The 23,979-nt window shown below is 52.0% G+C and overlaps 1 protein-coding gene across 3 annotated transcripts; it reads right to left on the bottom strand.

Annotated features, from left to right (window-relative positions):
- Positions 1 to 23,558, bottom strand: LOC136618803 (sterile alpha motif domain-containing protein 12-like). 3 transcript variants are annotated; one of them, XR_010790990.1, is made up of 6 exons: positions 23,052 to 23,558; positions 7,655 to 7,729; positions 3,793 to 3,966; positions 3,533 to 3,683; positions 1,678 to 1,850; positions 1 to 348 (listed from the first exon to the last, which is right to left on the bottom strand). XR_010790990.1 is itself a non-coding variant. In XM_066594360.1 (5 exons), the coding sequence occupies exons 2-4, from the start codon at positions 7,670 to 7,672 to the stop codon at positions 1,690 to 1,692; spliced, it is 330 nt and encodes a 109-aa protein (XP_066450457.1). In that variant the 5' UTR covers positions 7,673 to 7,729; positions 23,052 to 23,547; the 3' UTR covers positions 1 to 348; positions 1,678 to 1,689. The 3 variants fall into 3 exon arrangements, 2 of the variants coding, with proteins under 2 accessions (XP_066450457.1, XP_066450458.1); XM_066594360.1 differs by lacking the exon at positions 3,793 to 3,966 and having other exon boundaries at positions 23,052 to 23,547; XM_066594361.1 differs by lacking the exon at positions 3,793 to 3,966 and having other exon boundaries at positions 23,334 to 23,547.
- Positions 23,559 to 23,979: the final 421 nt, after the last annotated feature.

Genomic DNA, 23,979 nt, shown 5'->3' with positions numbered 1-23,979 from the left:
CATCAGGGTCTCCTAGGTTATAGATTGTAGAGCAGTCCAGCACCTGGTACATCATGGTCCTCCTAGGTTATAGATTGTAGAGCAGTCCAGCACCTGGTACATCATGGTCCTCCTAGGTTATAGATTGGAGAACTGTCCAGCACCTGGAACATCAGGGTCCTCCTAGGTTATAGATTGGAAAACAGTCCAGCACCTGGTACATCATGGTCCTCCTAGGTTATAGATTGGAGAACTGTCCAGCACCTGGTACATCATGGTCCTCCTAGGTTTCTGCTCTAGCGATACAATCCTTCTGCCAGCGGCGCTGTTCACATTGGCTGTGGCTCCTTGGTTATTTACAGCTTCATTCTGAAATAACAAGCACAACGTCATCAAATGTCATTGAGCAGTCACATTTACCATATCTATGGTCATAGTCCCTATGGTCATCCTGACATTTACCATATCTATGGTCATAGTCCCGATGGTCACCCTCAGATTTACCGTATCTATGGTCATAGTCCCTATGGTCACCCTCAGATTTACTGTATCTATGGTCATAGCCCCTATGGTCATCCTGACATTTACCCTATCATTGGTCATAGTCCCTAGGGTCACCCTCACATTTCCCCTATCTATGGTCATAGTCCCTATGGTCATCCTCACATTTACTCTATCTATGGTCATAGTCCCTATGGTCATCTTCATATTTACCATATCTATGGTCATAGTCCCCATAGTCACTCTCACATTTACCATACCTATGGCCATAGTCCCTATGGTCACCTTCACATTCACTTTTACCCCATCTATGGTCATAGTCCCTATGGTCATCCTCACATTTACCCTATCAATGGTCATAGTCCCTATGGTCACCCTTACATTTACTCTATCTATGGTCATAGTCCCTATGGTCATCTTCATATTTACCCTATCTATGGTCATAGTCCCCATAGTCACTCTCACATTTATCATATCTATGGTCATAGTCCCTAGGGTCATCCTCACATTTACCATATCTATGGTCATAGTCCCTAGGGTCACCCTCACATTTCCCCTATCTATGGTCATAGTCCCTAGGGTCACCCTTACATTTCCCCTATCTATAGTCATAGTCCCTAGGGTCACCCTCACATTTCCCCTATCTATGGTCATAGTCCCTAGGGTCACCTTTACATTTCCCCTATCTATGGTCATAGTCCCTAGGGTCACCCTTACATTTCCCCTATCTATAGTCATAGTCCCTAGCGTCACCCTCACATTTCCCCTATCTATAGTCATAGTCCCTGAGGGTCACCCTCACATTTCCCCTATCTATGGTCATAGTCCCTAGGGTCACCCTCACATTTCCCCTATCCATGGTCATAGTCCCTATGGTCATCCTCACATTTACCATGTCTATGGTCACCCTCACATTTCCCCTATCTATGGTCATAGTCCCTATGGTCACCCTCACATTTCCCCTATCTATGGTCATAGTCCCTAGGGTCACCCTCACATTTCCCCTATCTATGGTCATAGTCCCTATGGTCACCCTCGCCAGCCACTGAGGTCATCTTCTGCAGTCTTCTCCTGGCATCCTCAGCTCCCTCCGACATAGCGGTCCTGCTGTCTGACTCCTCTCCATACATCCCCTATGTCCAGGTAGCTTCCCGATCCCTGCACACCAACCAGTCCTACATCCCTCTCCATCCTTACCTTCGGTCAGCGTCATTGCTGCTCCGCCTGACACTCCGCAATCAGCAGCAGCTGCTGGATCTCCTGCTGCAGCTTCAGCTCTAAGACCTCCACAAGGATGGACTGACGCAACGTCTCTTGTTGGATTCCCATCCGCTGCAGCAAATTATCCGTCAACCTCAGCAGAGCCCGTCCTGCAAGAAGAGCCGGAACATACCACTGATGGGGCCTGTCACATCATCCAGCCTCCACCATTAACCATGCCTCTGCACATCATTCATCATCTTCTCCCACATCATCCATCTTCCACCACTAATTATGTCCTATACATCACCCATCCTCCATCACTAATTAAGTCATCTCACATCATCCGCCATTAATCATGTCCCCTCACATCCTCCATCACTAATCAAGTCATCTCACATCATCCGCCATTAATCATGTCCCCTCACATCCTCCATTACTAATCTCCCCATCACCCATCCTCCATCACGTATCAAGTCATCTCACATCATCCGCCATTAATCATGTCCCCTCACATCCTCCATTACTAATCTCCCCATCACCCATCCTCCATCACATATCAAGTCATCTCACATCATCCGCCATTAATCATGTCCCCTTACATCCTCCATTACTAATCTCTTACATCACCCATCCTCCATCACTAATCAAGTCATCTCACATCATCCGCTATTAATCATGTCCCCTCACATCCTCCATCACTAATCAAGTCATCTCACATCATCCGCCATTAATCATGTCCCCTCACATCCTCCATTACTAATCTCTCACATCACCCATCCTCCATCACTTATCAAGTCACCTCACATCATCCGCCATTAATCATGTCCCCTCACATCCTCCATTACTAATCTCTCACATCACCCATCCTCCATCACTTATCAAGTCACCTCACATCATCCGCCATTAATCATGTCCCCTCACATCCTCCATCACTAATCAAGTCATCTCACATCATCCATCATTAATCATGTCCCCTTACATCCTCCATTACTAATCTCTTACATCACCCATCCTCCATCACTAATCAAGTCATCTCACATCATCCGCCATTAATCATGTCCACTCACATCCTCCATTACTAATCTCTCACATCACCCATCCTCCATCACTTATCAAGTCATCTCACATCATCCACCATTAATCATGTCCCCTCACATCCTCCATTACTAATCTCCCCATCACCCATCCTCCATCACTAATCAAGTCATCCCACATCATCCGCCATTAATCATGTCCCCTCACATCCTCCATAACTAATCTCTCACATCACCCATCCTCCATCACTTATCAAGTCATCTCACATCATCCGCCATTAATCATGTCCCCTCACATCCTCCATTACTAATCTCCCCATCACCCATCCTCCATCACTTATCAAGTCATTTCACAACATCATTAATCACTTCCCTTCACATCACCCATGCTCCATAACTAATCATCTCCCCTCACATCATTGAACCTCCATTATTAATGTTCCCTCACATCATCCATCACTAATCACCTTCTGTCATGTCATCCATCACTAATCATCCCTCTCACATCACCAATTCTCCACCACTACTCATCACCATCCACCTGTAATAACAGATTTGGAATAATCCAGGGGTGAGTGATGATAATAAACGATTGACTGAAAGGCTTGTCCAGGATGAGAAAAGCATGACGTTTTTCTTCCATAAACAGCGCCACACCTGTCTGCAGGTTGTTTGTGGTATTGCAGCTCAGTTGCATTAACTACAATGGAGCCGAGCTGCACTAGCAGACACAATCCATAGACAGATATGGTGCCATTTTTGAAGGAAAGCGGCCATGTTTTTGTAATCGCAGACAACCCTTTAAGCTCCGGCACCTGAGATGTGATGGGAATACGCTGCTTGAACGAGGCCGGCCGCGTTCTGTAAGGGTCCGTACTGCAGCCAGGAGCAGACGTCTTGTACTGACCAGTCACTGACCGGCTTCTCCCAGATCTCCTCGTCCTCGGAATTCTGCGGCACTAAACCCTGGAAGAGAAGAGAAGACATCTGACCATAGAACGAGAGTGGTGGATGGTGACTACTGACAGCGCGCCCCCACGGCCGGGTCGTGGACCCCCGCCTGTTATAGTATCACCTATAGAGATGCAGCCCCCTTATATCACTACAACTTCCTGCGGACGAATGCACCGCGCTCGTTCCACCTCTGCTGCCGCGGCCGGCCCCACTAGTAGCCGGGGAGCCGGCCTGTATTATGTGCAGACGTCCGCATCTACGCTGCCTTGGCCGTAATACTTGTCATCTGACCGACCTGCAAAAGAAATCGGTACTAGGAAGTGCAACAACGGAGATGACTGCTGCGGGTGTGGTTGGAGAGCCTCGCCGTCCAACAGCATGATATATTGTAAGCGTGACTTCCGGTTAAAGGTAACACGCAACATTTAAAGAACACGTAGCGTCCTACGGGGAGAAGACTGAGCGCAGCTCTGTACAACAATGTATGCTGCCGCGCCGTACACAACGCCATCCATCTGCTTCATCCCCATCACAGCCATGTTTGGCCCCGCTGGGATGATCTCTTTAAATGGGGTGCTTCCATCTCCACAATTCAATTCCAAAGCACTCGCCCACGACACGGCCGATTCAAAAATGCTCCGTTCACTTCAAAAGCCTCAGTCTACTTTATGATTATTTACTGAAGTGAAGTGGAGATGGACGGCTCAGCTGGACCCTCCCACCCATCCTGGTTACAACAGCCGGACCCTGACCCTCGTTACAACAGCCGGACCCTCACACCCATCCTCATTACAACAGCTGGACCCTCCTACCCATCCTCATTACAACAGCTGGACCCTCACACCCATCCTGGTTACAACAGCTGGACCCTCACCCTCGTTACAACAGCCGGACCCTCACACCCATCCTGGTTACAACAGCTGGACCCTCACACCCATCCTGGTTACAACAGCTGGACCCTCCCACCCATCCTGGTTACAACAGCTGGACCCTCCCACCCATCCTGGTTACAACAGCTGGACCCTCCCACCCATCCTCATTACAACAGCTGGACCCTCCTACCCATCCTCATTACAACAGCTGGACCCTCCTACCCATCCTCATTACAACAGCTGGACCCTCACACCCATCCTCATTACAACAGCCGGACCCTCACACCCATCCTGGTTACAACAGCTGGACCCTCCCACCCATCCTCGTTACAACAGCTGGACCCTCCTACCCATCCTCATTACAACAGCTGGACCCTCCTACCCATCCTCATTACAACAGCTGGACCCTCACACCCATCCTGGTTACAACAGCTGGACCCTCACACCCATCCTGGTTACAACAGCTGGACCCTCACACCCATCCTGGTTACAACAGCTGGACCCTCCCACCCATCCTGGTTACAACAGCCGGACCCACACACCCATCCTGGTTACAACAGCTGGACCCTCCCACCCATCCTCATTACAACAGCTGGACCCTCCTACCCATCCTCATTACAACAGCTGGACCCTCCTACCCATCCTCATTACAACAGCTGGACCCTCACACCCATCCTGGTTACAACAGCTGGACCCTCACACCCATCCTCATTACAACAGCTGGACCCTCCTACCCATCCTGGTTACAACAGCTGGACCCTCACACCCATCCTGGTTACAACAGCTGGACCCTCACACCCATCCTCATTACAACAGCTGGACCCACACACCCATCCTCATTACAACAGCTGGACCCTCACACCCATCCTGGTTACAACAGCTGGTCCCTCACACCCATCCTCGTTACAGCAGCTGGACCCTCACACCCATCCTCGTTACAACAGCTGGACCCTTACCCTCGTTACAACAGCTGGACCCACAACTCTCGTTACAACAGCTGGACCCACAACTCTCGTTACAACAGCTGGACCCACAACTCTCGTTACAACAGCTGGACCCTCACCCTCGTTACAACAGCCGGACCCTCACCCTCGTTACAACAGCCGGACCCTCACCCTCGTTACAACAGCCGGACCCTTACCCTCGTTACAACAGCTGGACCCTCACCCTCGTTACAACAGCTGGACCCTCCCACCAATCCTCATTACAACAGCTGGACCCTCACCCTCGTTACAACAGCTGGACCCTCACCCTCGTTACAACAGCTGGACGCTCACACCCATCCTGGTTACAACAGCTGGACCCTCATCCTGGTTACAACAGCTGGACCCTCCCACCCATCCTCGTTACAACAGCTGGATCCTCCCACCCATCCTCGTTACAACAGCTGGACCCTCACCCTCGTTACAACAGCTGGACCCTCACCCTCACACTCATCCTGGTTACGACAGCTGGATCCTCACACTCATCCTGGTTACGACAGCTGGACCCTCACACCCATCCTGGTTACAACAGCTGGACCCTCACACCCATCCAGGTTACGACAGCTGGACCCTCACACCCATCCTGGCTACGACAGCTGGACCCTCACACTCATCCTGGTTACGACAGCTGGACCCTCACACTCATCCTGGTTACAACAGCTGGACTCTCACACCCATCCTGGTTATAACAGCTGGACCCCCACACCCATCCTGGTTACGACAGCTGGACCCTCACACTCATCCTGGTTACAACAGCTGGACCCTCACGCCCATCCTGGTTACAACAGCTGGACCCTGACACCCATCCTGGTTACAACAGCTGGACCCTCACACCCATCCTGGTTACAACAGCTGGACCCTCACACCCATCCTGGTTACAACAGCTGGACCCTCACACCCATCCTGGTTACAACAGCTAGATCCTCACGCCCATCCTGGTTACAACAGCTGGACCCTCACACCCATCCTGGTTACAACAGTTGGACCCTCACACCCATCCTGGTTACAACAGCTGGACCCTCACACCCATCCTGGTTACAACAGCTGGACCCTCACACCCATCCTGGTTACAACAGCTGGACCCTCACACCCATCCTGGTTACAACAGATGGACCCTCACACCCTCATCCTGGTTACAACAGCTGGACCCTCACACCCTCATCCTGGTTACAACAGCTGGACCCTCACACCCTCATCCTGGTTACAACAGCTGGACCCTCACACCCATCCTGGTTACAACAGCTGGACCCTCACACCCATCCTGGTTACAACAGATGGACCCTCACACCCTCATCCTGGTTACAACAGATGGACCCTCACACCCATCCTGGTTACAACAGCTGGACCCTCACACCCATCCTGGTTACAACAGCTGGACCCTCACACCCCCATCCTGGTTACAACAGCTGGACCCTCACACCCCCATCCTGGTTACAACAGCTGGACCCTCACACTCATCCTGGTTACAACAGTTGGACCCTCACACTCATCCTGGTTACAACAGCTGGACCCTCACACCCATCCTGGTTACAACAGCTGGACCCTCACACCCATCCTGGTTACAACAGCTGGACCCTCACACCCCCATCCTGGTTACAACAGCTGGACCCTCACACCCATCCTGGTTACAACAGCTGGACCCTCACACCCTCATCCTGGTTACAACAGCTGGACCCTCACACTCATCCTGGTTACGACAGCTGGACCCTCACACTCATCCTGGTTACGACAGCTGGACCCTCACACCCATCCTGGTTACAACAGTTGGACCCTCACACCCATCCTGGTTACGACAGCTGGACCCTCACACCCATCCTGGTTACAACAGTTGGACCCTCACACCCATCCTGGTTACAACAGCTGGACCCTCACACCCCTCCTGGTTACAACAGTTGGACCCTCACACCCCTCCTGGTTACAACAGTTGGACCCTCACACTCATCCTGGTTACAACAGTTGGACCCTCACACTCATCCTGGTTACAACAGTTGGACCCTCACACTCATCCTGGTTACAACAGTTGGACCCTCACACTCATCCTGGTTACAACAACTAGTCATACAAGAGTCTAGTACTTGGTTCTTCGGACAGAGAGCTGAGTAGCACCTGCTGGAGGAGAGAATGTTACCTGGGAGGGTGCAGCCATGTTGAGTCTAGAGGCACCACGTGACCACTCAGATTAGATCTGACCTCCCGACTGAACCTGCAAATAAACAGTCAATCAATACAAGCTGAAGAATTCCTGTGATTCTGTAGTGCGGCTCATGAATATGCAACTGTAGGCCCTACACAATAACACTGTAAAAAGAGCAGAGGGTTGGGGCAAGTAAAGCTGTGATGACCACAGTGCCCTCCACACTTATCCCGGTATAATACCGCCCCTCCACACTTATACCATTATAATGCTGCACCTCCGCACTTATCCCGGTGTAATACTGCACCTCCACACTTATCCCGGTGTAATACCGCACCTCCACACTTATCCCGGTGTAATACCGCACCTCCACACTTATCCCGGTGTAATACCGCACCTCCACACTTATCCCGGTGTAATACCGCACCTCCACACTTATCCCGGTGTAATACCGCACCTCCACACTAATTCCGGTGTAATACCGCCCCTCCACACTTATCCTGATGTAATACCGCACCCCCACACTTATCCCGATGTAATACCACCCCTCCACACTTATCCCTGTGTAATGCCGCACCTCCACACTAATCCCAGTGTAATACCGCCCCTCCACACTAATCCAAGTGTAATACCGCCCCTCCACACTTATCCCAGTGTAATACCGCCCCCCACACTTATCGCGGTGTAATACCGCACCCCCACACTTATCCCGATGTAATACCGCACCCCCACACTTATCCCGGTGTAATACCACCCCTCCACACTTATCCCGGTGTAATACCGCACCTCCACACTAATCCCAGTGTAATACCGCACCTCCACACTAATCCCAGTGTAATACCGCCCCTCCACACTAATCCAAGTGTAATACCACCCCTCCACACTTATCCCAGTGTAATACCGCCCCTCCACACTTATCCCGGTGTAATACCGCCACTCTACACTTATCGCGGTGTAATACCGCCCCCCACACTTATCCCGGTGTAATACCGCCCCTTCACACTTATCCCGGTGTAATACCGCCCCTCCACACTTATCCCTGTGTAATACCGCCCCTGTCCACACTTATCCCGGTGTAATACCACCCCCCCCCCCACACTTATCCCGGTGTAATAACGCCTCCCCACACTTATCCCAGTGTAATAGCGCCCCTCCACACTTATTCCGGTGTAATTCCACCCACCACACTTATCCTGGTGTAATACCGCCCCTCCACACTTATCCCGGTGTAATACCGCCCCTCCACACTTATCCCGGTGTAATACCGCCCCTCCACACATATCCTGAGGTAATACTGCTCCTCCACACTTACCCCGGTGTAATACCGCACCTCCACACTTATACCGTTATAATGCTGCACCTCCTCACTTATCCCAGTTAAATACCGCACCTCCACACTTATCCCGGTGTAATACCGCCCCTCCACACTAATTCCGGTGTAATACCGCACCCCCACACTTATCCCGGTGTAATACCGCCCTTCCACACTAATTCCGGTGTAATACCGCACCCCCACACTTATCCCGATGTAATACCGCACCCCCACACTTATCCCGATGTAATACCACCCCTCCACACTTATCCTGGTGTAATACCGCTCCTCCACACCAATCCCAGTGTAATACCGCCCCTCCACAATAATCCAAGTGTAATACCGCCCCTTCACACTAATCCAAGTGTAATACCGCCCCTCCACACTTATCCCAGTGTAATACCGCACCCCCACACTTATCCTGGTGTAATACCGCACCTCCACACTTATGCCGGTGTAATACTGCACCTCCACACTTATCCCGGTGTAATACTGCACCTCCACACTTATCCCGGTGTAATACCGCACCTCCACACTAATTCCGGTGTAATACCGCACCTCTACACTAATCCCAGTGTAATACCGCCCCTCCACACTAATCCAAGTGTAATACCGCCCCTCCACAATAATCCAAGTGCAATACTGCCCCTCCACACTTATCCCAGTGTAATACCGCCCCTCCACAATTATCGCGGTGTAATACAGCCCCTCCACACTTATCCCGATGTAATACCGCCCCTCCACACTTATCCCGGTGTAATACTGCCCCTCCACTCTTATCCCTATGTAATACCGCCCCCCCTTACACTTATCCCGGTGTAATACCGCCCCTCCACACTTATCCCGCTGTAATACCGCTCCTCCACACATATCCTGAGGTAATACCGCTCCTCCACACTTATCCCAGTGTAATACCGCCCCTCCCCACTTATCCTGGTATAATACCGCACCTCCACACTTATACCGTTATAATGCTGCACCTCCGCACTTATCCCGGTGTAATACCGCCCCTCTACACTAATTCCGTTGTAATAGCGCACCCCCACACTTATCCCGATGTAATACCACCCCTCCACACTTATCCCGGTGTAATACCGCTCCTCCACACTAATCACAGTGTAATACCGCCCCTCCACACTAATCCCAGTGTAATACCGCCCCTCCACACTTATCCCAGTGTAATACCACCCCTCCACACTTATCGCGGTGTAATACCGCACCCCCTCACTTGTCCCGGTGTAATACCGCACCCCCACACTTATCCCGATGTAATACAACACCTCCACACTTATCCCGGTATAATACCGCCCCTCCACACTTATACCGTTATAATACCGCACCTCCACACTTATCCCGGTGTAATACCGCACCTCCACACTTATCCCGGTGTAATACCGCACCTCCACACTAATTCCGGTGTAATACCGCCCCTCCACACTTATCCCGATGTAATACCGCACCCCCACACTTATCCCGATGTAACACCACCCCTCCACACTTATCCCGCTGTAATGCCGCACCTTCACACTAATCCCAGTGTAATACCGCCCCTCCACACTAATCCCAGTGTAATACCGCCCCTCCACACTAATTCAAGTGTAATACCGCCCCTCCACACTTATCCCAGTGTAATACCGCCCCCCACACTTATCGCGGTGTAATACCGCACCCCCACACTTATCCCGATGTAATACCGCACCCCCACACTTATCCCGATGTAATACCACCCCTCCACACTTATCCCGGTGTAATACCGCACCTCCACACTAATCCCAGAGTAATACCGCACCTCCACACTAATCCCAGTGTAATACCGCCCCTCCACACTAATCCAAGTGTAATACCGCCCCTCCACACTTATCCCAGTGTAATACCACCCCTCCACACTTATCGCGGTGTAATACCGCACCCCCACACTTATCCTGGTGTAATACCACACCTCCACACTACTTCCGGTGTAATACCACCCCTCCACACTTATCCCGGTATAATACCACCCCTCCACACTTATACCGTTATGATGCTGAACCTCCGCACTTCTCCCGATGTAGTACCGCACCTCCACACTTATCCCGGTGTAATACTGCACCTCCACACTTATCCCGGTGTAATACTGCACCTCCACACTTATCCTGGTGTAATACCGCACCTCCACACTAATTCCGGTGTAATACCGCACCTCTACACTAATCCCAGTGTAATACCGCCCCTCCACACTAATCCAAGTGTAATACCGCCCCTCCACAATAATCCAAGTGCAATACTGCCCCTCCACACTTAACCCAGTGTAATACCGCCCCTCCACAATTATCGCGGTGTAATACAGCCCCTCCACACTTATCCCTGTGTAATACTGCCCCTCCACTCTTATCCCTATGTAATACCGCCCCCCCCACACTTATCCCGGTGTAATACCGCCCCCCCACACTTATCCCGGTGTAATCCTGCCCCCCCCCACACTTATCACGGTGTAATAGCGCCCCTCCACACTTATTTCGGTGTAATACCGCACCTCCACACTAATCCCAGTGTAATACCGCCCCCCCACACTTATCCTGGTGTAATACTGCCCCTCCACACTTATTCCGGTGTAATACCGGCCCTCCACACTTATTCTGGTGTAATACCGGCCCTCCACACTTATTCTGGTGTAATACCGCCCATCCACACTTATTCTGGTGTAATACCGCCCCTCCACACTTATCCCGGTGTAATACCGCCCCTCCACACTTATCCCGGTGTAATACCGCCCCTCCACACTTATCCCGGTGTAATACCGCCCCTCCACACTTATCCCGGTGTAATACCGCCCCTCCACACTTATCCCGGTGTAATACCGCCCCTCCACACTTATCCCGGTGTAATACCGCCCCTCCACACTTATCCCGGTGTAATACTGCCCCTCAACACTTATCCCTGTGTAATACCGCCCCCCCCACACTTATCCCGGTGTAAAACCGCCCCCCCCACACTTATCCCGGTGTAATACCGCCCCCCCACACTTATCCCGGTGTAATACTGCCCCCCCCCCCCACACTTATCACGGTGTAATAGCGCCCCTCCACACTTATTCCGATGTAATACAACACCTCCACACTTATCCCGGTATAATACCGCCCCTCCACACTTATCCCGGTGTAATACCGCACCTCCACACTAATCCCAGTGTAATACCGCCCCTCCACACTAATCCCAGTGTAATACCGCCCCTCCACACTAATCCAAGTCAATACCGCACCCCCACACTTATCCTGGTGTAATACCACACCTCCACACTACTTCCGGTGTAATACCACCCCTCCACACTTATCCCGGTATAATACCACCCCTCCACACTTATACCGTTATAATGCTGAACCTCCGCACGTATCCCGATGTAGTACCGCACCTCCACACTTATCCCGGTGTAATACTGCACCTCCAAACTTATCCCGGTGTAATACTGCACCTCCACACTTATCCCGGTGTAATACCGCACCTCCACACTAATTCCGGTGTAATACCGCACCTCTACACTAATCCCAGTGTAATACCGCCCCTCCACACTAATCCAAGTGTAATACCGCCCCTCCACAATAATCCAAGTGCAATACTGCCCCTCCACACTTATCCCGATGTAATACAACACCTCCACACTTATCCCGGTATAATACCGCCCCTCCACACTTATACCGTTATAATGCTGCACCTCCGCACTTATCCCGGTGTAATACCGCACCTCCACACTTATCCCGGTGTAATACCGCCCCTCCACACTTATCCTGGTGTAATACCACACCTCCACACTACTTCCGGTGTAATACCACCCCTCCACACTTATCCCGGTATAATACCACCCCTCCACACTTATACCGTTATAATGCTGAACCTCCGCACGTATCCCGATGTAGTACCGCACCTCCACACTTATCCCGGTGTAATACTGCACCTCCAAACTTATCCCGGTGTAATACTGCACCTCCACACTTATCCCGGTGTAATACCGCACCTCCACACTAATTCCGGTGTAATACCGCACCTCTACACTAATCCCAGTGTAATACCGCCCCTCCACACTAATCCAAGTGTAATACCGCCCCTCCACAATAATCCAAGTGCAATACTGCCCCTCCACACTTATCCCGATGTAATACAACACCTCCACACTTATCCCGGTATAATACCGCCCCTCCACACTTATACCGTTATAATGCTGCACCTCCGCACTTATCCCGGTGTAATACCGCACCTCCACACTTATCCCGGTGTAATACCGCCCCTCCACACTTATCCCGGTGTAATACCGCCCCTCCACACTTATCCCGGTGTAATACCGCCCCTCCACACTTATCCCGATGTAATACCGCCCCTCCACACTTATCCCTGTGTAATACTGCCCCTCCACTCTTATCCCTATGTAATACCGCCCCCCCTTACACTTATCCCGGTGTAATACCGCCCCTCCACACTTATCCCGCTGTAATACCGCTCCTCCACACATATCCTGAGGTAATACCGCTCCTCCACACTTATCCCAGTGTAATACCGCCCCTCCCCACTTATCCTGGTATAATACTGCACCTCCACACTTATCCCGGTATAATACCGCACCTCCACACTTATACCGGTATAATACCGCACCTCCACACTTATACCGGTATAATACCGCACCTCCACACTTATACCGTTATAATGCTGCACCTCCGCACTTATCCCGGTGTAATACCGCCCCTCTACACTAATTCCGTTGTAATACCGCACCCCCACACTTATCCCGGTGTAATACCGCACCCCACACTTATCCCGATGTAATACCACCGCTCCACACTTATCCCTGTGTAATACCGCCCCCCCACACTTATCCCGGTGTAATACCGCCCCCCCCCCCACACTTATCCCGATGTAATACCGCCCCCCCACACTTATCCCGGTGTAATACTGCCCCCCCCCACACTTATCACGGTGTAATAGCGCCCCTCCACACTTATTCCGATGTAATACAACACCTCCACACTTATCCCGGTATAATACCGCCCCTCCACACTTATACCGTTATAATGCTGCACCTCCGCACTTATCCCGGTGTAATACCGCACCTCCACACTTATCCCCGTGTAATACCGCACCTCCACACTTATCCCGGTGTAATACCGCCCCTCCACACTTATCCCGGGGTAATACCGCCCCTCCACACTTATCCCGATGTAATACCGCCCCTCCCCACTTATCCTGGTATAATACTGCACCTCCACACTTATCCCGGTATAATACCGCACCTCCACACTTATACCGTTATAATGCTGCACCTCCGCACTTATCCCGGTGTAATACCGCCCCTCTACACTAATTCCGTTGTAATACCGCACCCCCACACTTATCCCGGTTTAATACCGCACCTCCACACTAATCACAGTGTAATACCGCCCCTCCACACTAATCCAAGTGTAATACCGCCCCTCCACACTTATCCCAGTGTAATACCGCCCCTCCACACTTATCGCGGTGTAATACCGCACCCCCTCACTTGTCCCGGTGTAATACCGCACCCCCACACTTATCCCGATGTAATACAACACCTCCACACTTATCCCGGTATAATACCGCCCCTCCACACTTATACCGTTATAATGCTGCACCTCCGCACTTATCCCGGTGTAATACCGCACCTCCACACTTATCCCGGTGTAATACCGCACCTCCACACTAATTCCGGTGTAATACCGCCCCTCCACACTTATCCTGATGTAATACCGCACCCCCACACTTATCCCGGTGTAATGCCGCACCTCCACACTAATCCCAGTGTAATACCGCCCCTCCACACTAATTCAAGTGTAATACCGCCCCTCCACACTTATCCCAGTGTAATACCGCCCCCACACTTATCGCGGTGTAATACCGCACCCCCACACTTATCCCGATGTAATACCGCACCCCCACACTTATCCCGATGTAATACCACCCCTCCACACTTATCCCGGTGTAATACCGCACCTCCACACTAATCCCAGTGTAATTGCGCACCTCCACACTAATCCCAGTGTAATACCGCCCCTCCACACTAATCCAAGTGTAATACCGCCCCTCCACACTTATCCCAGTGTAATACCGCCCCTCCACACTTATCCCAGTGTAATACCGCACCCCCTCACTTGTCCCGGTGTAATACCACCCCTCCACACTTATCCGGTATAATACCGCCCCTCCACACTTATCCCGGTATAATGCTGCACCTCCGCACTTATCCCAGTGTAACACCGGCCCTCCACACTTATCCCGATGTAATACCGCACCCCCCCCCACTTATCCCCATGTAATACCACCCCTCCACACTTATCCCGATGTAATACAACACCTCCACACTAATCCCAGTGTAATACCGCCCCTCCACACTAATCCAAGTGTAATACCGCCCCTCCACACTAATCCAAGTGTAATACTGCCCCTCCACACTAATCCAAGTGTAATACTGCCCCTCCACACTTATCCCAGTGTAATACCGCCCCCCACACTTATCGCAGTGTAATACCACACCCCCACACTTATCCCGATGTAATACCACACCCCCACACTTATCCTGATGTAATACCACCCCTCCACACTTATCCCGGTGTAATACCGCCCCCCACACTTATCCCGGTGTAATACCGCCCCTCCACACTAATTCAAGTGTAATACCGCACCTCCACACTAATTCCGGTGTAATACCACCCCTCCACACTAATCCCAGTGTAATACCGCCCCTCCACACTAATCCCAGTGTAATACCGCCCCTCCACACTAATTCAAGTGTAATACCGCCCCTCCACACCTATCCCAGTGTAATACCGCCCCCCACACTTATTGCGGTGTAATACCGCACCCCCACACTTATCCCGATGTAATACCGCACCCCCACACTTATCCCGATGTAATACCACCCCTCCACACTTATCCCGGTGTAATACCGCACCTCCACACTAATCCCAGTGTAATACCGCCCCTCCACACTAATCCCAGTGTAATACCGCCCCTCCACACTTATCGCGGTGTAATACTGCACCCCCTCACTTGTCCCGGTGTAATACCACCCCTCCACACTTATCCGGTATAATACCGCCCCTCCACACTTATCCCGGTATAATGCTGCACCTCCGCACTTATCCCAGTGTAACACCGCCCCTCCACACTTATCCCGATGTAATACCGCACCCCCCCACTTATCCCCATGTAATACCACCCCTCCACACTTATCCCGGTGTAATACAACACCTACACACTAATCCCAGTGTAATACCGCCCCTCCACACTAATCCAAGTGTAATACCGCCCCTCCACACTAATCCAAGTGTAATACTGCCCCTCCACACTAATCCAAGTGTAATACCGCACCCCCACACTTATCCCGATGTAATACCACACCCCCACACTTATCCCGATGTAATACCGCACCTCTACACTAATCCCAGTGTAATACCGCCCCTCCACACTAATTCAAGTGTAATACCGCCCCTCCACACTAATCCAAGTGTAATACCGCCCCTCCACACTTATCCCAGTGTAATACCGCCCCTCCACACTTATCCCAGTGTAATACCGCCCCCCACACTTATCCCAGTGTAATACCGCCCCTCCACACTTATCCCGGTGTAATACCGCCCCTCCACACTTATCCCGGTGTAATACCGCCCCCCCCACACTTATCCCGGTGTAATACCGCCCCCCCACACTTATCCCGGTGTAATACCGCCCCCCCACACTTATCCCGGTGTAATACTGCCCCCCCCCCACACTTATCACGGTGTAATACCGCCCCCCCCCCACACTTATCCCGGTGTAATACTGCCCCCCCCACACTTATCACGGTGTAATAGCGCCCCTCCACACTTATTTCGGTGTAATACCGCACCTCCACACTAATCCCAGTGTAATACCGCCCCCCCACACTTATCCTGGTGTAATACTGCCCCTCCACACATATTCCGGTGTAATACCGGCCCTCCACGCTTATTCTGGTGTAATACCGCCCATCCACACTTATTCTGGTGTAATACCGCCCCTCCACACTTATCCCGGTGTAATACCGCCCCTCCACACTTATCCCGGTGTAATACCGCCCCTCCACACTTATCCCGGTGTAATACCGCCCCTCCACACTTATCCCGGTGTAATACCGCCCCTCCACACTTATCCCGGTGTAATACCGCCCCTCCACACTTATCCCGGTGTAATACCGCCCCTCCACACTTATCCCGGTGTAATACCGCCCCTCCACACTTATCCCTGTGTAATACCGCCCCCCCACACTTATCCCGGTGTAATACCGCCCCCCCCCCACTTATCCCGGTGTAATACCGCCCCCCCACACTTATCCCGGTGTAATACTGCCCCCCCACACACTTATCACGGTGTAATAGCGCCCCTCCACACTTATTCCGATGTAATACAACACCTACACACTTATCCCGGTATAATACCGCCCCTCCACACTTATACCGTTATAATGCTGCACCTCCGCACTTATCCCGGTGTAATACCGCACCTCCACACTTATCCCGGTGTAATACCGCCCCTCCACACTTATCCCGGGGTAATACCGCCCCTCCACACTTATCCCGGGGTAATACCGCCCCTCCACACTTATCCCGGGGTAATACCGCCCCTCCACACTTATCCCGGGGTAATACCGCCCCTCCACACTTATCCCGGGGTAATACCGCCCCTCCACACTTATCCCGGGGTAATACCGCCCCTCCACACTTATCCCTGTGTAATACTGCCCCTCCACACTTATCCCGCTGTAATACCGCTCCTCCACACATATCCTGAGGTAATACCGCTCCTCCACACTTATCCCAGTGTAATACCGCCCCTCCCCACTTATCCTGGTATAATACTGCACCTCCACACTTATCCCGGTATAATACCGCACCTCCACACTTATCCCGGTATAATACCGCACCTCCACACTTATACCGTTATAATGCTGCACCTCCGCACTTATCCCGGTGTAATACCGCCCCTCTACACTAATTCCGTTGTAATACCGCACCCCCACACTTATCCCGGTGTAATACCGCACCCCACACTTATCCCGGTGTAATACCACCCCTCCACACTTATCCCGGTGTAATACCGCACCTCCACACTAATCACAGTGTAATACCGCCCCTCCACACTAATCCAAGTGTAATACCGCCCCTCCACACTTATCCCAGTGTAATACCGCCCCTCCACACTTATCGCGGTGTAATACCGCACCCCCTCACTTGTCCCGGTGTAATACCGCACCCCCACACTTATCCCGATGTAATACAACACCTCCACACTTATCCCGGTATAATACCGCCCCTCCACACTTATACCATTATAATGCTGCACCTCCGCACTTATCCCGGTGTAATACCGCACCTCCACACTTATCCCGGTGTAATACCGCACCTCCACACTAATTCCGGTGTAATACCGCCCCTCCACACTTATCCCGATGTAATACCGCACCCCCACACTTATCCCGATGTAATACCACCCCTCCACACTAATCCCAGTGTAATAGCGCACCTCCACACTAATCCCAGTGTAATACCGCCCCTCCACACTAATCCAAGTGTAATACCGCCCCTCCACACTTATCCCAGTGTAATACCGCCCCTCCACACTTATCGCGGTGTAATACCGCACCCCCTCACTTGTCCCGGTGTAATACCACCCCTCCACACTTATCCGGTATAATACCGCCCCTCCACACTTATCCCGGTATAATGCTGCACCTCCGCACTTATCCCAGTGTAACACCGCCCCTCCACACTTATCCCGATGTAATACCGCACCCCCCCCCCACTTATCCCCATGTAATACAACACCTCCACACTAATCCCAGTGTAATACCGCCCCTCCACACTAATCCAAGTGTAATACCGCCCCTCCACACTAATCCAAGTGTAATACTGCCCCTCCACACTTATCCCAGTGTAATACCGCCCCCCACACTTATCGCAGTGTAATACCACACCCCCACACTTATCCCGGTGTAATACCGCCCCCCCACACTTATCCCGGTGTAATACCGCCCCCCCCACACTTATCCCGGTGTAATACCGCCCCCCCACACTTATCCCGGTGTAATACCGCCCCCCCACACTTATCCCGGTGTAATACTGCCCCCCCACACTTATCACGGTGTAATAGCGCCCCTCCACACTTATTCCGGTGTAATACCGCCCCTCCACACTTATTCTGGTGTAATACCGCCCATCCACATTTATTCTGGTGTAATACCGCCCCTCCACACTTATCCCGGTGTAATACCGCCCCTCCACACTTATCCCGATGTAATACCGCCCCTCCACACTTATCCCGGTGTAATACCGCCTCTCCACACTTATCCCGGTGTAATACCGCCCCTCCACACTTATCCCAGTGTAATACCGCCCCTCCACACTTATCCCGGTATAATAATGCACCTCCATACTTATCCCAGTGTAATACCGCCCCTCCACACTTATCCCGGTGTAATACTGCCCCTCCACACTTATCCCGGTGTAATACCGCCCCTCCACACTTATCCCGGTGTAATACCGCCCCTCCACACTTATCCCGGTGTAATACCGCCCCTCCACACTTATCCCGGTGTAATACCGCCCCTCCACACTTATCCCGGTGTAATACCGCCCCTCCACACTTATCCCGGTGTAATACCGCCCCTCCACACTTATGCCGGTGTAATACCACCCCTCCACACTTATCCTGATGTAATACCGCCCCTCCACACTTATCCCGGTATAATACCGCACCTCCACACTTATCCCGGTATAATACCGCACCTCCACACTAATCCCGGTGTAATACCGCCCCCCCACACTTATCCCGGTGTAATACTGCCCCCCCACACTTATCACGGTGTAATAGCGCCCCTCCACACTTATTTTGGTGTAATACCGCACCTCCACACTAATCCCAGTGTAATACCGCCCCCCCCACACTTATCCCGGTCCAATACTGCCCCTCCACACTTATCCCAGTGTAATACCGCCCCTCCACACTAATCGCGGTGTAATACCGCCCCTCCACACTTATCTCGGTGTAATACCACCCCTCCATACTTATCTCGGTGTAATACCGCCCCTCCACACTTATCCCTGTGTAATACCGCCCCTCCACTCTTATCCCTATGTAATACCGCCCCCCCCCCCCCACACTTATCCCGCTGTAATACCGCCCCTCCACACTTATCCCGGTGTAATACCGCTCCTCCACACATATCCTGAGGTAATACTGCCCCCCCACACTTATCACGGTGTAATAGCGCCCCTCCACACTTATTTCGGTGTAATACCGCACCTCCACACTAATCCCAGTGTAATACCGCCCCCCCACACTTATCCCGGTGTAATACTGCCCCTCCACACTTATTCCAGTGTAATACCGCCCCTCCACACTTATTCTGGTGTAATACCGCCCATCCACACTTATTCTGGTGTAATACCGCCCCTCCACACTTATCCCGGTGTAATACCGCCCCTCCACACTTATCTCGATGTAATACCGCCCCTCCACACATATCCCGGTGTAATACCGCCTCTCCACACTTATTGCGTTGTAATACCGCCCCTCCACACTTATCCCGGTGTAATACCGCCCCTCCACACTTATCCCGGTGTAATACCGCCCCTCCACACTTATCCCGGTGTAATACCGCCCCTCCACACTTATCCCGGTGTAATACCTCCCCTCCACACTTATCCTGGTATAATACCGCACCTCCACACTAATCCCGGTATAAAACCGCACCTCCACATTTATCCCGGTATAACACCGCACCTCCACACTAATCCCGGTATAATACCGCACCGCCACACTTATCCTGGTATAATACTGCACCTCCACACTTATCCCGGTATAATACCGCACCTCCGCACTTATCCCAGTGTAATACCGCACCTCCACACTAATCCCGGTATAATACCGCACCTCCACACTTATCCTGGTATAATACTGCTCCTCCAGACTTATCCCGGTATAATACCGCACCTCCCCCCACTTATCCTGGTATAACACCGCACCTCCACACTTACCTCGGTATAATACCGCCACCCAACACTTACACCGGGATAAGTGTGGGGGGGGCGGTATTACAGCGGGATAAGTGTGGGGGGGCGGTATTACACTGGGATTAGTGTGGAGGTGCGGTATTAAACCGAAATAAGTGTGGAGGGTCACTATTACACTGTGATAAGTGTGGGGGGGGGGGCGGTATTACACCGGGATAAGTGTGGGGGGGCGGTATTACACCGGGATAAGTGTGGAGGGGCGGTATTATACCGGGTTAATACCGCCCCCCCACACTTATCCCGGTGTAATACCGCCCCCCCCCCACACTTATCACAGTGTAATAGTGACCCTCCACACTTATTTCGGTTTAATACCCCACCTCCACACTAATCCCAGTGTAATACCGCCCCTCCACACTTATCCCGGTGTAATACCGCCCCTCCACACTTATCCCGGTGTAATACCGCCCCTCCACACTTATCCCGGTTTAATACTGCCCCTCCACACTTATCCCGATGTAATACCGCCTCTCCACACATATCCCGGTGTAATACCGCCTCTCCACACTTATTGCGTTGTAATACCGCCCCTCCACACTTATCCCGGTGTAATACCGCCCCTCCACACTTATCCCGGTATAATACTGCACCTCCATACTTATCCCAGTGTAATACCGCCCCTCCACACTTATCCCGGTGTAATACCGCCCCTCCACACTTATCCCGGTGTAATACTGCCCCTCCACACTTATCCCGGTATAATACCGCCCCTCCACACTTATCCTGGTGTAATACCGCCCCTCCACACTTATCCTGGTGTAATACCGCCCCTCCACACTTATCCTGGTATAATACTGCACCTCTACCCTTATCCCGGTATAATACCGCCCCTCCACACTTATCCCGGTGTAATACCGCCCCTCCACACTTATCCCGGTGTAATACCGCCCCTCCACACTTATCCTGGTGTAATACCGCCCCTCCACACTTATCCTGGTATAATACTGCACCTCTACCCTTATCCCGGTATAATACCGCACCTCCACACTTATCCCGGTATAACACCGCACCTCCACACTAATCCCGGTATAATACCGCACCTCCACACTAATCCCGGTATAATACCGCACCTCCACATTTATCCCGGTATAACACCGCACCTCCACACTTATCCCGGTATAACACCGCACCTCCACACTTATCCCGGTATAACACCGCACCTCCACACTTATCCCGGTATAATACTGCACCTCCACACTTATCCCGGTATAATACTGCACCTCCACACTTATCCCGGTATAATACCGCACCTCCACACTTATCCCAGTGTAATACCGCACCTCCACACTTATCCTGGTATAATACCGCACCTCCACACTTATCCCGGTTTAACACCGCACCTCCACACTTATCCCGGTGTAATACCGCACCTCCACACTTATCCCGGTATAATACCGCACCTCCACACTTATCCTGATGTAATACCGCACCTCCACACTTATTCCGGTATAATACCGCACCTCCACACTTATCCCAGTGTAATACCGCACCTCCACACTTATCCCGGTGTAATACTGCACCTCCACACTAATCCCAGTGTAATACCGCCCCCCCCCCCACACTTATCCTGGTATAACACCGCACCTCCACACTTATCTCCGTATAATACCGCCACCCAACACTTATCCTGGTATAATACCGCACCCCCACACTTATCCCGGTATAATACTGCTCCTCAGGGTGGCGTCATCGGTGCAGTGACCGGCACAGGGGGAGGCATCGGTGTAGTGACTGGCAGATATGCATTAAATGCCCACCTGTAGACCAAGAATGGTCCTTATGGGCGGCTTCACATGACTGTATTGCAAAATACGCTCGTTGCTGTGCAACTTTTTTGCATGTTAAATGAGGGCACTGGACGTGTGTGTATGACATCACAGGCAGGTATGTATGACATCACAGGCAGGTATGTATGACATCACTGGCAGGTATGTATGACATCACAGGTCAGCGTTGGTACGTATGATGTAGGACTTATTATAATTACTCCCCACTATAATTGGGTAGTTACCTTATAACTGTAGATTGTCCTCCTCTATACGGATAGACACCGCGCCACTTCTGAACGGATGTCCGCAAACTGATAGTCCGTGAAGAACACGTCCATGTGCGGCACATAGGACAGTATACGGGTGGGATGTCCGAAGCAAGTTGCCCCGGGAATCTTGGGCACAACTTTTACATTGCCCTTGTGTAAGTAGGCGTCATCTCTGAGCACATTGCCTGCACGCCCTGAACGAGAGGGATATGGAGCCCGAGGCTATAGAAAGCAGAGAGGTCTGGTTCTGGTTACCTCGCCCCGTGTCCGGCCTCCGGCCTCACTTATGGAGCCTGTCCTCATCTATTGCACCGGCCTCATAAAGGGTCATCCTTATGTCTCCAGCCGTCCGTCCACTCGCTGCGCCCACCTGGAGAGGACTGTTCTCTGTCCTGCCCGCAGACCCGTCCCGCTGCCACACTCTTTCCTTACTCTGTCTGCCACTCCTTTCTGCTTCCCTGATCCCGTGTGCGCTCCACCCCTCACCTAATCCTCTCCCCTTACCTGTCTGTACTGGCCGGGCGGCGCGCCTACCTCGCCTGCAGCAGCGCTGACAGGATGGCCTCCTGCACAGAAGACGATCACCAGCTGTCTGCTTCGGCCTCATCCATTAACGTCAATGGGATTGCGTCGCCACGCACGCTACATTCGTATTCGCACATGAAATCCATGGCGCCGTCTTGTGGGGTTTTTTCAGTAACGTGAAAAAGGTGATGAATATATACGCACAAAAACCGCAATGCCAGTAAATCGGCGCAGCTTCAGCCTCCTCACATGGCCTTTATGCGAATGCCAGTAAATTGGCGCAGCTTCAGCCTCCTCACATGGCCTTTATGCGGATGCCAGTAAATCGGCGCAGCTTCAGCCTCCTCACATGGCCTTTATGTGGATGCCAGTAAAT

Source organism: Eleutherodactylus coqui, chromosome 1 (assembly GCF_035609145.1).
Source record: "Eleutherodactylus coqui strain aEleCoq1 chromosome 1, aEleCoq1.hap1, whole genome shotgun sequence".
Classification (NCBI taxonomy): Eukaryota; Metazoa; Chordata; class Amphibia; order Anura; family Eleutherodactylidae; genus Eleutherodactylus; species Eleutherodactylus coqui.
This window is presented reverse-complemented; position numbering and strand designations above follow the sequence as displayed.

What these genes read in the sequence shown, in the direction of transcription:
- LOC136618803 (XM_066594360.1), bottom strand. An exon ending in GTATTCCCATCACATCTCAG is followed by an intron (nt 1,851 to 3,532) that starts GTGCCGGAGCTT and finishes CTCTTCTTGCAG; the next exon opens with GACGGGCTCTGCTGAGGTTG.